This window comes from Panicum virgatum, chromosome 3K (assembly GCF_016808335.1).
Source record: "Panicum virgatum strain AP13 chromosome 3K, P.virgatum_v5, whole genome shotgun sequence".
In the NCBI taxonomy this organism is placed as follows: Eukaryota; Viridiplantae; Streptophyta; class Magnoliopsida; order Poales; family Poaceae; genus Panicum; species Panicum virgatum.
The window spans coordinates 39,548,432-39,563,522 of record NC_053138.1 but is presented as its reverse complement, the minus strand read 5'-3'; the positions used below and the strand labels follow the sequence as shown (position 1 = coordinate 39,563,522).

General features: G+C 45.6%; 1 protein-coding gene across 1 annotated transcript; it reads left to right on the top strand.

The window, feature by feature from the left end:
* Positions 1 to 12,030: 12,030 nt before the first annotated feature.
* Positions 12,031 to 13,301, top strand: LOC120699170 (protein LURP-one-related 8-like). The gene is made up of 2 exons (XM_039983061.1): positions 12,031 to 12,406; positions 12,536 to 13,301. Exons 1-2 carry the CDS (start codon positions 12,161 to 12,163, stop codon positions 12,914 to 12,916), a joined length of 627 nt encoding a protein of 208 aa, XP_039838995.1. The 5' UTR covers positions 12,031 to 12,160; the 3' UTR covers positions 12,917 to 13,301.
* Positions 13,302 to 15,091: the final 1,790 nt, after the last annotated feature.

The window sequence follows — 15,091 nt, the reverse complement described above, 5'->3', positions numbered from 1 at the left end:
TGTACGCCCCTGCTGGGACCTTCCTCACTCAACTGATCGACGATCGTTCTAATCGATCTAAGGGTGCGCCTCAACTGCTTGATAATAGTCTGATGTTGAGATGGAAGGAAGGGGACATCACAGCCGTGCAAAGGGGATAGACACGCGTGCCCTGATGTCGCAATATTGGAGGCACAAATAAACATGTCTATTGCAACAACCAGAAAGCGTTGCGATATGTTCAATTCCTTGCAACAGGGAAAAACTTCCATGCAATAAGCATCTAGTAATGGCCACGCCTGTGAACATTATTGTATCCACAAAAAATTGTGGCAATACGAACATGCTGTTGCATCCAGTGCCATCCGTAGATGCAATATCAAAATCCCTCTTACAACCCCACCCAAGAGTAATGCAACGCAAGAAAATGGTTGCGACAGTGCCAAACTAAAGCAACACAACCTTATGAGGTTGCAATATCACTTTTCTTTTGCCACGCCAAACATCACTAACACAACTCCGAAATGTCGTGGCAATAGAACTAACCATTTGCAACAGAAATAGGAAAATGGTTGCAGTAACCCCATTGTTTTGCAACCGACATCCATACATATCGCAACAAAGAAACGTCATTGCATTATGAAGACATATTACCCTATTGCATCCACATGAGTGCCATTGCAAGGGGAGACTCGTGGGTATCGCCCGATTTTCAAGTAGTGGGAACCAACTCAAAAGCATCAAAATATGGTCACTGATACAAACGGCTCCTACTAGTGCTCAAACCAAGTTGCCCAAGTTGATCTTAGCAAGATTGGCCTCATAGTTAGCACTAGTTGACGTTGGAGTATTAGAAGTTAGACGACGTGTTGCTGGATCAGGAGTGCTCGTCGTCTGTGTAGCATAATGGGGACTTTTAATTATATCATCCCAAACATCTTGTTGTAATGCTGATGGGAAAGGTGGTTCGCCATATGATTTAGTGGCACAAAATCTACCAATCCATCTATTCGGCTAGGGCCAGCCGAACTCAAAATTGGCATGAGTGGTGGTCTTCTCACCGAGGCTAGCACCATGGCATTGGTCTTACCAGTATGTTGGATCGGTCTAACTGCTCCAGCCATCGAGGGACCTGTCTGACCGGCTGATGTGGCCGGTTGGACTAGTTCGGCCCTGTACGGCCGAACTATGCATGGTGGTGGTGTCTGCCGAGTGAAGTAATTCGGTGGCATACCATATTCTACCTTAGTTGTGGATGTAGGTGCTACCAAAGGGTTAGGGTCTTTGGTGGAATAAGCATGACTTACACCTTTACCCTTATTGAGCTTATCAACTCAATCAGATAGAGTCAGAAGTGAATCTTGCGTAAACTTCTGAGAATCATCAATCTTCTTCCCAAGTTCAAACATGAGTAAATCAACAAGATATTGGGGAGAAGTACTTACATTAGCTATAGAGGAATTAGATTGGAATGGTGGCATGGCGAATTCAGCCTCCTTGACCACTTCATTTTGTGTTCTCCCATAGCATGAGAGCACGTTCTTCTTGGCTTCCTCTTCTTGCTATTTGAGCTTCGCCTCAAATGCTTGACGGTCCTCCTCGGGTATGTCATTGTACTTGACGCCGATGACATTAGATAGATTTGACGTGGAAGGATCTCCTTTTTCACCGGCAATAGCAGCCGATGGAGATTTGTTCTTACTAGGAGGAGTTGCCAAAAAGTATGTTGACACAAATCTGGTCAACACACAAGCACTAGAACGTGCGGATCCCAAAAATCAAATAACCAACGCCTTCCCACGTGAACCGGTCAGACCAGCCGCACCAACCGGTCAGACAAGTGGAGCAGAGAAACCGCAAAGACCTAGAACCTCAAGCTCGGGAGGGACCCCATCGAAGCTCGAAGAACTAGGGTTGTCCTAGAGTCGGCATGATGCCCAGACCGCCCTCAGACGCTGTAGACGCAAGAAGAATAACAAAGAGATTGGAAAAGCTAGGGTTTGAGCACTACTACAAAAACTGATTAACCGAGGCACTTTAAAAAGGCCTCAGAGGCAGGCACGTTAAAAAACCGCCTCGGTTAATGACTACGATAAACCAAGGCGGTCATTTTTTATTAACCGAGGTGGTTAAAAATACAGCCTCGCAAAATATATTAACTGAGACGGTTGTCCTATTTACCGAGGCGGTTAAAAGTACCGGCCTCGGTTAATCATTAACGGAGACAGATGTGTATAAGCCGTCTGCCTCCAAAAATCAGGCCCAGATGTCCAGCCCACATGAGCCCACAAACACCTCTAACATATAAAACAAACATCAAACCCTAAATCACTTATTCTCTCCCTCACCCCCGCAGCTTCCCTCTCCCTCTCTTCCCCCTCCCTCTCTCTCCGCCCTTCTTTCGAGGGTCCAGGCGGCGGCAGGCCACAGTGCGGCGGCATAGGGTCCCAGGTGGTGACGGGCCACGGCGTGGGGGGCGGATCCGCGGCCGGCAAGGCCGGATCTGGGGCTGACATGCCCGGATCCGGTAGCCCCCCGGCCGGCGATCACAGTGGATCCTGGCCGCGGATCCGGGGGCTCCCGGCGGCGGTCCGTGGGAGGCTGGGCTTGGCGGTGGCTCCTGGGCTCAGATCCGGGGGGCCCCGGCGGCGGGGCTCAGCGCGGAGCCCCCGGTGGCAATCAACGGGCGGCAGGGCTCGGCGGCAACCCCCGGCCACAGATTCGGGCACAGATCTGCTGTGGTGTGAGGCCGGCGGCGACGGCGGGAGGCGGCAGCGGTCGATGGGCTCGGCGGGCCTGTGATGGGCTCGCTGGGCTTTCTTTTTTTAAAATATTTTTATTTTATTAACCGAGGCGGTCATCCGCCCGCCTCTGTAAAGCTACGATTAACTGTGACGATACATCGGAGGCATTTGTGCCGCCCGCCTCGGAAAACCGTTTTTGCCCGCCTCGGTAAATGTTTTTTGTAGTAGTGGAGGAAAGGGATAAAAAATAGATGTATTGATTTGATTGTGGTTAAAAGAAATTCTCAATCGTCTGTAGCCTTTATATTTATACGCCGGGAAGGTCGTACCACTTCCAATGGGTTACCAAAGGACTCTAAAATTCAGATCTAAACCATTTCGGATCACACAGGCCCAGTTCGGTCTGACCGGTCGGCCCAACCAGACGGCCTCAGTGCTTTGCCAATTTTCGCTGCCAACAGGTGTGTGACACGCCAGGTGTTCAATTAGCTAAACCAAAGTCATTAGCACCAAATCATGCATCATTAACTAAGAAACTTGGAAATAAATGCATGTGTATGTATGTGTGTTTATGTGTATATGTGCATAGGTCAGAAACCTTAAATAACTTTTAACCCAATGCAAGTATGTGTGTGAAATTGAATAGGCATCTTACTAACGCCATGATAAACCAAAGTCTAGTTGAAGTCAAAGAGAGAAAATAAAATTTTGCACATGAAATGACGAGTCATTCAAATCACAGTTTTCGAAGATTTAAACTATCTTTCAAATTTTAAACAAATATGCTTTGAAAATAATTTCTAAAACATAGCTCAAATAAACTTTTGCCCAAAACCAAAGTTGTAGAGTTTTAAATGTTGAAAAACTTTTGTGTTCAAGGATTTTCAAGTTGCTACACAAAAATTGAAGAAAAATTTGAATTCAAACTCGAATAGGGCAATAATGTACATTCATCAAGAATTCGAATTTAACTTTTAATCTAAGCTTCAGATGAGTTTGCGCCTAAAATTAAAGTTGTAGGATTTTAAATTTTGAACAGCTTTCATATTCAAAAATTTTCGAGCTTCCATTGAAATTGGAGAAAAATTCAAGTCAACACTATTGACCACTTCTCTCTCTACTCTCTCTGTTCTCGCTCTTCTTCACTCTCCTGCACCCGAGCACACAGCGCAAGCCATCATGCCGCACATGTGCCTGCTCGCCGTCTGCCATAGCTTACTGCGCCCGCTGCTGCCACCATGCTGCGGCCGCCGTTGACTCCAAGCGCTGATCGTCGCCGCTGCAGCCACTGCCCCATCTTCAATGGCGCGCCACGACGATGCCACTCGGCGACGGTCGCGTCTAGCCAAGCTCTGCTCGTGCCACAGCCAGCCCCTGCCCGACGCCTGCCCGAGCTGCCCAGCCATGAGTACTTGTCCCCGCTGACCTTCCCTCTCGTCCCGTCACCACTACGCCACTAACGTCCCGCTCCGTCTGTGCACGCCGCGCCCCGACATCCGCAACGCGACGCGCACTCGACGCCATCGGCCATCAATGCCACCTGGCCATTACCCTCACCCTCTGCTTCCCAGCTCTCCTACCCCTCATTTCCTTCGCAGTGAGCACTCTTCCCCACCCCTCTCCACTCCTCTCGCCTAAAGAGCTGAGCCCCAGCCCGTCCCCTGCGCCAGAGGCGCCGCCGCCCACCATTGCCGTCGTGAGCTCGAGCTCACCGCGGAGCCCCCACCTTCGGTCCTCCTCCACCCGAGCAAGCTCCCTGAACCAGTCGCCCATGGCCACGTGAAGCTCGCCGACCCGCCGGAGCAGTGCCGCCGCGTGCGCCACCGCCGCCTGCCCCTATTCTACCGCCGGCGACCCCCCATCCGGCCATCCCCTACCCCGATTCGACCCACCACGGGGTAGCCCTCGGTCTCCTCTTGCTTCCCCACCCCTTTCCCCTCGCCGCCGGCTAGCCTAGTTGCCAGAGTCCGGCCCGCACCGTCCGCCCCTACTCCATGTCCGGCCAAGGGCATGGATGCGAATCCCCAAATCTTTCTAGGGGCCTAGCTGCAAATCTCTTTTTCCTTCTTGTATTCAAAACAGTGAGTTTGTAAATTTGTTTAAAAATTGTAGAAAAATCGAAAAAAATGCAAACTCTATTGATCTGAGTTCCTTGTTACTAGATCTACAACTTTCATTACATGCACTTTTTCATTTGCTCATTGGTTTTTATTCTAGATTAAATACAAGTTTATTAGGAACTTAATTAGATCTCAAGTTCTATACACTACATGGATACTATTTTTGGTCAGTATGTTGCATGTTAGAAGATTAGCCTTGTGTAAAAGTTTGGTCGTCAGTGGACATACCTAGCTATAGGTTTAATTAAATCTTGTTTATATGTCTTGTCTAAATGATTTTATTTCCATATGCTGTTCAACTTTGATTCATAAGCTGAAACTTTTACAGTTGCTCTATGGTGATGCATGTATTCTTCAGAAAAAAATTGGCAATTTTTAGTTAAGTAAAACTGGTCTAAATAATTTATGGAAGGAAGAAATGTACTAAATAAATAAAAATAGTTTCTCTTTATAGAAAAATCTCATATTTTTACTATAGCTTCTTTTAAAGCATCAAGTCATGCTGGAAAATTTTTAGCCTCTAGAACTTGGTGCAGCAGTCTGTGAAAATTAGTTTTGAACCATATAGCTATATATTTCTCTATTTTTCATGCCTGGTATATTGGTCTTTTAAATCTGAAAATTTTACAGTAGCTTTACAATAGTATAATAAACTCTCAGTTAAATTTTCAATATCATTACTTGTATATTAGGACTTGTAAAAATTAAACTCGTTTCTAGCAGTGACTGTGTATCTTATTTTTCGTAATTTATTTGATACTCAAAACTTTATGAAATTTTAGCAGTAAGATCTACACTTGTTGAAGTGCACTGTATAAAAATTTCAATCCCAGAAGAACTGTGTAACTATAGTTTTGGACAGCACATGTTATCTCTAGTGTTTGTTAAAGAAAATGACTTTTCGTATGTATTGGTAAATGATGAAAACCCCACGGTGACTTTATGAACTAACAATTGTTGTTTACTACTCAATAAATAATTGCCCAAAATGATGTAACAGAATATTTTGCAAATCATTTTGAGTTTTGTTGGATTACAACTTTATGGTGAATTGTACTTGTTTATCTTTTGCCATCATCACACTCATGCATGGGCATTTCATATAGATACGACTACTCTCGCCGACGGTACTTACGAGATGGTGCCAGAGTCCAAGAGTGAGCAGCGTGAAGCTCAAGTGAATCTAACTGAAGCCACTGAAGACCCGAACCAAGTTTCGGAAGAGCCAAGGCTAGCTATGCTCAAGAAGGCAAGCCCCGGAGCATGACCTATTACTTTCAACTTTATGCAACTTATTGTTTCTATATACTTGTGCATTTAAGTTTGCAGGAGTTGATTGAAACCTTAGTTGCATGATCCTAGGTACCTATGTTTGAACACTAGTAGGTTTAGGTCGCTAGACAGCTAAGCTAATGATTCGGTAGAAGTCGAATGATTTTCTGTCACTCGCGAGCTTATAGGAGTTGAATGTCTACTACATGCTGCAATCATAAGATCTATGGGCAGAGCTATGGTACTTGTTGATGCCCCGTCTGTTTAGTAAAAAATGGTAAGGTCGCAGTGTGTTGTAGTGGTGGTTAAGCGTTTGAACGTACTAACGACATGCTGAGAAATATGATAATAGGTAAGCTTAAGTACCTGATCGGACCGGGGAGTGGACTTTTCCCTCACCCTCTTTGAACTTGTTCTCATACGCGCACATGCAGGTGCAAAGTCTGCGTACTCTATAGTCGAGAATGGTGACCCTGATCCACGAGCCGGAAAGAAATGGGAAATGTTGCGTGGGGACTCGGTTCCCATGCATGTGTTTAGGTTTGCCTGGTCAGGTTAACAAATTCGATTCAAATCGTCCGTTTCTCGCGGTTATTGAGACTGCGTAACTCTTTTGCCACATAGAGTAAGAAGTAGAACAATGATGATAATGATGAATATGGTTGAATGATGAAAAATAATTATTTTCCACCATGTATGCTATTGGATAGATGCTCACTTAGAATGGTCAATTGAACTAGAATTTTTGAAGCTAAAATTGGAAATTAAGGATTTACTTTTAGTTGCTTTTCGGCGAAACAAACCCCTCCAGCCAAAAGCCTTGCATGTCTAGGTAGTGGGCTAAGTATACCCATAGTCGGGTAAGCCTCGCTGAGTATTAGTATACTCAGCCTTGCTTGTGGCTCAACTTTATTTTCAGGTGATATGTTTGAAGATCAGATAGCTAGCTTGACTTGGCCGTGTACCTTACCTCCTGGTTGGTCGGTGGAGTGGGATCCGACTTCGGCCAACGATGACAATGTCGAATGATGTCATGTACGGGCTTCATCATGGCATCTTGTATCGTCGTTTAGAACTCGCTTTATTTCCGCTGTAGTTGAACTCTGAACTACTTTAAATTTGAATTTCAAGTACCTTTCTGAGATTTCAAACTTGGTTTGTAATATTTAAGTTAAGACTATGTGATGTAAGAATTTGTGAAATGTTGTACTCTCTGGACTCACCTTCGTGTGAGTTGCATGTAAAGCTTTAGGTTTCGATCGCAGCTCAGGTGGTTTCATAGGGACTTTACCTGACTGGACGGTCGGATTACTCCGTTTGAAGTGCGTATTAGCCGAAATACCTTAAGGGTGATGGTTAGCGCACTTGAGCCGGATTAATTCGGGCGGTTCTGCCACAAGGTGGCTATCACCAGTTATTGACAGATAATGAACTCTCAATCAATTGATGAGGAGACACCTTGTATATAGGGGTGGTAAAGGGCATGGCTCTAATGGCCTCTTCACAGCCCAACATAGTCTTTAAATTTTTTTTAGCTCAAATTGTTTATAATTAGAGGTCGGTCCTTTCAAGACCTGGTCCTTTGATTTTGTAGGCCAAATTCCATGCAATGACAACCAGGACACCTAACTATTGCCACTTGCCGGTCGTTGCTTTGGCCAACTATCTCTCACATCCCTTGCGACATCAACAACCCAAACAAGACACAAAACATAGATTACTCACCCGTTAACAACCAACCCTCCTCCACTTGACCAATCAATCATCTTTGGGACACCAGACCTAGCCCGCATATAACCACTTAAAATTAACAAATCAATCACTGCTAAAAACAACGAGATGACAGACCAAACCATACCAAACAAGAAGCTAGGGAAAGAGGTCGAAGTCCAGCCAAAAGCGATGACCCGAGTTTCGAGCTTCCCTGCACGCAGGACAGAGACGGGAGGCAATATCCTAGCTAATCCTTGGGATTAATCTAATGGCGACGGTTATCCAATCTCTGCCAGGGGCTTCGCATCAGCCCCGCCGGTGAGCCAGATAAAGATATAGCGGGGCTCATAGCGCAGCGATGGCCCCCGCCAAGCCGCCCGAGCTCGGAGCACCCGGCGATGGAGCCTTGTTTATTGCCGCTGCCGGGATTAATTATGCCAATAAGCACCCTCAATCCCTCAGCCAGCTCTTCTTCCGCCGACCCGCGCACGCATTGATTTTACACCACGGGCTTGCATTGGATTACTACCTTGCCATGGCGGACGTGGCGCCGTCCTGGCCGCGAGTGAGCTTGGTTTACCTTTTCCTTCCATGGTGGTTGACCCGGAGGTCTCATCTCCAGCGGATTATTCTTTCCTTGGGACTGACCAGCGGCCGGGGGATATTTTTGTTTACTGCGTTGTGCGGTTGATGGGGTGGATGAATTGTCACCCTGTCTCAACATCGTGGCTAGCAATTAACAATCGATGGTGAAGCACGCAATTAACTGTTCTCGCTTGGTGTAAATCAAATTATTACAGAAGTGCTCTCCTATGATTCATTAGTAATATTCTTCAATTTCACCAAAGATGCACATAGTGTTGCCTATGTCACCTCCAGAAACTAGTAACAAAGTTCTACCACTTAAATTTTGAAATGGCAAACATTTTTTCTTAAACAGAGGCAAAGTAGCGTCCGCAGTTCATTCTTTAAGCACTATATGTAAAACGTTTTAACTTCCTTTTCAGTACGTATAAATTAAAAATGTCATGGGCTCGTGAGGCGTTAGGGCTCACCTAATGGAGTCATTGTTCGATTCCCATTAAATCTGGTCTTATTGGACTCACTCATGTTTATGATTTTAAAGATGCACTTGCCAATTGCCCAAATTTGAAGGAGTACGTAGTGTGTATTTGTTAATTTTGATAGAAAAGTAGACAAGAGGATTTTCTTATCCAATAAAGATTAGAGCAGTGGGTACAAAGTATTGTTGAGATCTTTTTCGCGAACATGCCTAAGCACATATTTCATTAAGAGGAAAGCAGTATGACTGATACAAACTTTAATAGACAGAGATTATTAAGGCGGTTACAACACAGCACCAAGCAAGTGGTAGATGACCCCAACATCAAAATTAAAACAGCAAGAACAACAAAGGAGGGAACACACACACCCCTAGACCTAGAGAAGACCAAGCAACTGAACCTGCTAAAAGATACACCAACATCAGGGATGCAAAAGGTCTCCAAACTCAGGTGGCAAAGCATCCACCCGGCTAACAAACCAAGGCGGCAAAGCATCCACCTGAAGCGATCAACAACCAGATCAACGACCGCGGCAAAGCATCCGCCAAAGAAGAGGGGCGGCAAAGCATCCGCCAAACGACGACCTATGCAATCCGAACGAGGTGGACGGAATAAGGCGAAGGCAGGCACAGAAGCAGGTACTCCCCGAGAGGAGCATACGACCACCACCAGGACCAGCGAAAGAGGCTGTCACACGACATCAAATCCAACTGCAACCAGTGGAGCTTCTAAGACGGCACCTCAATGGAGGGAGCGACGCCACAAGCGCCGCCGCCGTCCGACCAATGTGGTCAAAGTTTTCACCTGAAGAGCACACTGGAGAGAGGGAGGTGGGAAAGATGACGCCTTCAACAAGGTAAAACGGCGCCCAAGGGCGTCTCGTAGTGTTGAGATCTTACAAATAAATTCTTCAACTTTTCCTTCTAACTGAGGTTTTTTTTTCTATTTTGAAGGTAAATATGCATGAAACTGTACACTATGATTGCTGGAGTTTTTCTTTTGCTTTGTGGCAATGGTGGGATTCAGTTTGAAGAGAAAAGAAGATATTTGTCAAGTTACCGTGTACAAAAGTCGAAATGGCTTACACTCTGTTCCCTCTGTCCTGAAACATATAGTGTTTTAGTTTACCCTAAATTAAAATATTCAAAGTTTGACCAAATCTAAAGAGAAGAATATTAACATCGACCACATCAAATAAGTAAATTGTCAAAATATATTCCATAATGAATCATATTTTCTCATTTGGTATTCAAAATATTATTACTCTTTTCTATAATTTTGATTAAATTTAGAGTACTTTAACTTAGAACAAACCAAAATATTTTATATTTCACGGCGGAGGGAGTGTGGAAGAAAATAGTAGCTTGAAGCAACTAAATATTTCTAACTTCGTATACTGAATTTATCTAACCAGAAACAATGCTAAAAGGTATAAGGTGGATGCATATGTATGAATCCAAAGTGGCATGCTTTAGGACTCCTCAGAAGCAGGGGCAGTAGCGAGCCCCTCTCTCTAAAAAAACAAGACAAGGAAAAACATAACTGTCATTTTTGTAGTGAACTACAACAGTCCAGACAGCTGTTGTTTATTTGATATACATAGACAGCTAAATAGACAGGCTGTACAATGTATCGTCTGTTTGGCTGTCTGCAAGATATTTAATTCATCCTTTGACAAATAAATCATGGTGATCTAATACATAATTAGATTTTGTAGCCATCGTGTTGCATACATAAGAGATGCAGAATATATTCAAATAATTTGATCTTGTACACACGGGCATTGCAACAGTTCATACGGGAATTGCAACAGCACACATGGCCATCAGTTCACACTCAAAGGTGCTTGCCACAGTAGGTTTTGGCACATGGCCACAATTCTGTGCAGTAACTTCAAAGGTGCTTGCCCTAGCAGAAACTTCAAAAGTGCAATGATCTTGTTCCTGTTGAACTGATGGACCAAAATTGGTTGCCCTGCACCACTATGACAAATGCAACTTCAGATCAGAGATATATGTCGAGAACTGGAATCTGCACAAATGAACTGAGCACATGCAGCAATGGATGTCTCCATAACAGATTCTATTTTCTTGCATTGTCCATGCCGGCTTGAATGGGAGAGCAATTCAGTGCTGACTGACTAACAGGCATGTTTGCATGAGTTCATGTTTCATTACTACCCAATTGAACAAGCAGCACCATATTGCAAGAGAAAACCATGTCATTGAACAAACGGTACTGAATAATCAAGGAGAAAATTATGTGATTGAACAAGCAGTTGGCATACTGCAACCTTTACTATCTAATCGAGTAAAGAAAAAATCATCCGTACCATGTTGCAGAATCTGAATACTGAGGTTGCATCCATGGTTTTGCGATGGGGCTCCGTCCAGCACTGCTGAAGAAGCTGCCATGGCCGTTGAAGAAGCAGCTTTCGTTAACGAAGGAGGTTGGTGGAGTAGCCGCGCCATACACACCCGCGACATTCTGCTCCGGCAACTGCGACGCCCCGCCGGAACTCCTGTGCTCGTCCGCCGCTGCCGGAGCTCTTCCCTGGGTAGGCATCTAGCTGTCGCTTCATTCAACGCCGATGCCAACGATGAAGATCCCTTCCGTGATTGTGCTGCGGTGGCTTTGCGCACCCGAGCCGCATCCGTCTTGAGCAGCTCTCGCGCCGCGGCCGTCGCCCGCTCCTCTGTTTGACGCGGCATGGTGACCACCAAACAAATCCCCGCGCGCGCACGCGATCCCCGCAGTCGTCGCCGACCCGCAGCAGCTCGTCCAACGCGGCCACTCTGTCGCTGCCTCGCGTCGGAGAACGGGCGTGTGCCGTGTAGACGAACGAGACGCCGGTTCTCCTGTCTTTCCTCATTTAATATGCGCCACGGAGGATAATTTTGCCGATTCTGATGCATGTCGTCGGTAGCGGGCCTCCGTTGTACATGCCCTAACCCCACAAATGGCTCCAAGTCACCAGACCATTAACCAACCAGCCGACCTTTCTGACTCCGGATCCAGAAAGACAAAAGCAGAAAATCCCACGTCACCACCGTGGCACACTGTGCAAATCCTCCAGAAACACGACATTTCCGTCCACGCGCCATCCCCAGCTATAAATTCCGGGCACCCACAGTGTTGTCCCCTACCATCATCGCTCACCTCACATCGCGCACACACCACCACCTCCACTGTTCTTCTCTGACCTCCGCAGCCTCCTCTGCTTGCACGCAGCGACGTCAGCATATCATCCACACGCATCCAAGCATCCATGACAAAAGTTCACCCAAACGGCGCGGCAGCAGCTGCAGTTGCTCCGGCAGCCGTGGTGGAGGAGGAGGAGGCGGTGTCGCTGACGGTGTGGCGGCGGTCGCTGTTGTTCAACGGGAAGGGGTTCACGGTGTTCGACTGCATGGGCAACCTCGTCTACCTCGTCGAGACCTACGGCGGCGGCTCGCCCCGGGAGGTCGTGCTCATGGACGCCGACGGCCATGGGCTCCTCACCATCCGCCGCAAGGTACTCCTCAAGTTCTTGACCTCTGTTTCTTCGATCCGGGAGGATTTCATGGCAGGATAAGTGGATAAGAATTTCTTGGGAAGAAGAACTCTTGATTGATTTGGTATCGGTCTCATGATCTCGCTGCAGAAGCTGAGCTTGGCGGACGAGTGGCTCATATACGATGGCGACGCGACAGCGGCGGCTGCGCCACCGAAGCGGTTCACGGCCCGGCGGCATGTGAGCCTGCGCCCGACCAGGTGCCTGGCTCACCTTTCCCCGCCGCGCAGACAGTCCTGCGCGGACGCGGGAGCTGCGCACAGCAGCCGGTACGACGTGGAGGGCTCGTACGCCGGACGCAGCCTCGACGTATTCGCCTCCTCCGTTTCAGGTGGCGAGCAGCGGCGGCGAGTCGCTACGGTGTGCGAGAAGGAGGCCGCCGTCGGGCCGGACGTGTTCCGCCTCGTCGTGCAGCCGGGCTTCGAGCCGTCGTTGGCCATGGCCGTTATTATCCTTCTGTGGACCAGATGAACGCATCCTGAACATGGCTCGGGGATGAAAATTTGGGCATAAAGCATATTCTGATTGCTTTAGCGACTGATGAGCCTCTTTTGTATGCTTCAACATTATCGTGTCATCTCTCCTGAGCAGAGATGATTGATGGAAGCATTTGTCGCAGTTCCAGGGGCGCGACCCTGTTATGTTCGGATTTCAAGATTCAGGGTTAGAGGTTTTCTATCTGTATGTGCCAGGTTTCATTTTACTTGTTGGCCTAAACAAATCAGCACACATAGGAGGTGATAGATGTATATATAGATCAAATGATCCAAACATTGAAGTTATGTGTGGGTGTACATACAAGTCCAATTCTTTTTCTTTCCTTGAAAGGAAATTACGATGACTATGTTCTACAACATTCGATCTGTTATTGAACTATGGTTACTTGCGTTTCGATCTGATTGTGTTGAATGATGCTCTGCTTCAGCTGGATGCCTGGATCTGAAGTGAACAAATTCAATTCTAGATGTTCTCCTAACAATTATGGATTGTTCATTTCCTAGCTAGCTTGTGACATGATACTACTAGATAGTGTGTTTGAAACTTCTACTCACCAATTGTTGCAAAGAGCATGCCCTGTTAACTATTTCATGGAACAGAAGTGGAAACCTCATATTGCATTTCCATACTTTCTCGGGAGCAGAACCTGTGAGATTCATATTGCGATCCATGGGAAATCAGGCCATGTTTGACGGTTAGTTAGCCTAGACAGGTTAAGCCATGTTGCCATTTTACAAGTCGAGCAGTGCGGTAGTGGAAGGCATGGCAGTACTGTGCTCCAAACAGGTGTACGTAAGCCTTTTGTGCGCATAAACAATTGAACACTGCTAATGTGTTGAGATAGAGACGTTGGTGGTTGGAAATGAGAATATCAGAAGATGACCAGCGCATAGAAACAAAAGGAGCCCACAAAGATGACCAGCGCATAGAAACAAAAGCCTACATAGATGACAAAAAGAATATAATAGAGTAAAGTGCATGGACAGACTTTAAACTTGTCTCACTGTGTCATTTAGATTCCTATACTCTCAAATTGCATTTTTGACTTCTCAAACTTAGCTTCGGGTATCATTGAAGTCCTTATACTCTTGACATGCAAATGTAGGTCCCTAACCTTCGCTTCGGGTATTATCTAGGTCCTACAGTATAGTGCTATCGTAATGGATTAGTCAATCAGGAAAACCTTGCCCAAAATACAATTCAGTGCTACTACATTTGTAACCACTTAGCTCATCGCTCTCGATGCCCAATCTTAAAGGCATTACTAACTATATAATTTAACTTGATCAATAAAGACACGCATTATCAAAAAAGAAAAATGAAGAAAACAAAGTTCAGCTAGTAGCAATATCTTGCCAACGAGTAAAATTTAGTACTTTTATTGTTTAACATCATAGTGTTTATCAATATTCTAGAAATTCACGCATTTGATCCGAAATTCATGTTTCATTTAACTATAAGTAAGTTATATCTATAGAAAATTAAATTTAATCAATTTATTTGGAATAAGATATATTTGAAAAGTATGGGACCTTGATGACACCTGAAGCCAAGTTTAGAGAGTTAGATTTTCATTTTGAGAGTATAGGAACCTAAATGACACCCGAAGCTAAGTTTAAGGAGCTAGAAATGCAATTTAAGAGTAGAGGGATCATGATGATACAGTGAGATAAGTTTAAGGATCGACTATGCAGTTTACTCTTATTGCCTACAAGAAAATAGAATAATATGATAAGATAACACACCTTTCCTTGCAGAGTAATCAAAACAGGAAAATTTGTTGCCAAGTGCACTGCTGATTCTAACGAAAATAAATCACTAATTGTTAGAGTAATAGCGCGGAAGCGATAACTCAAGAACGCATAACCAAATCACAAGATCATACAAACGAGAATGACACCGAGGCACGATATTTTTTAACGAGGTTCGGCGATATGCCTACATCCTCGGGGCATGACTATGGCCACTCCTCCCCATAAACAGCAACTACACCGGCATCTGGGCACCACTGAGGCCACGCCACCGCCCACGCCAGCCGCCCAAGTCGTCTCACGGTTACACAGTAGTGCCCTCATATTTATGGGCCCTAGGGATACAAAGTACGATTTGGACTCTATCCCTAACCTACCAAATTACAACTCAAGTCCA

Bases quoted from the DNA above. Each gene is read 5' to 3' on its own strand.
- LOC120699170 (XM_039983061.1), top strand. From the start codon at position 12,161: ATGACAAAAGTTCACCCAAACGGCGCGGCAGCAGCTGCAGTTGCTCCG. The intron at 12,407-12,535 runs GTACTCCTCAAG...ATCTCGCTGCAG, and splicing joins TCCTCACCATCCGCCGCAAG to AAGCTGAGCTTGGCGGACGA.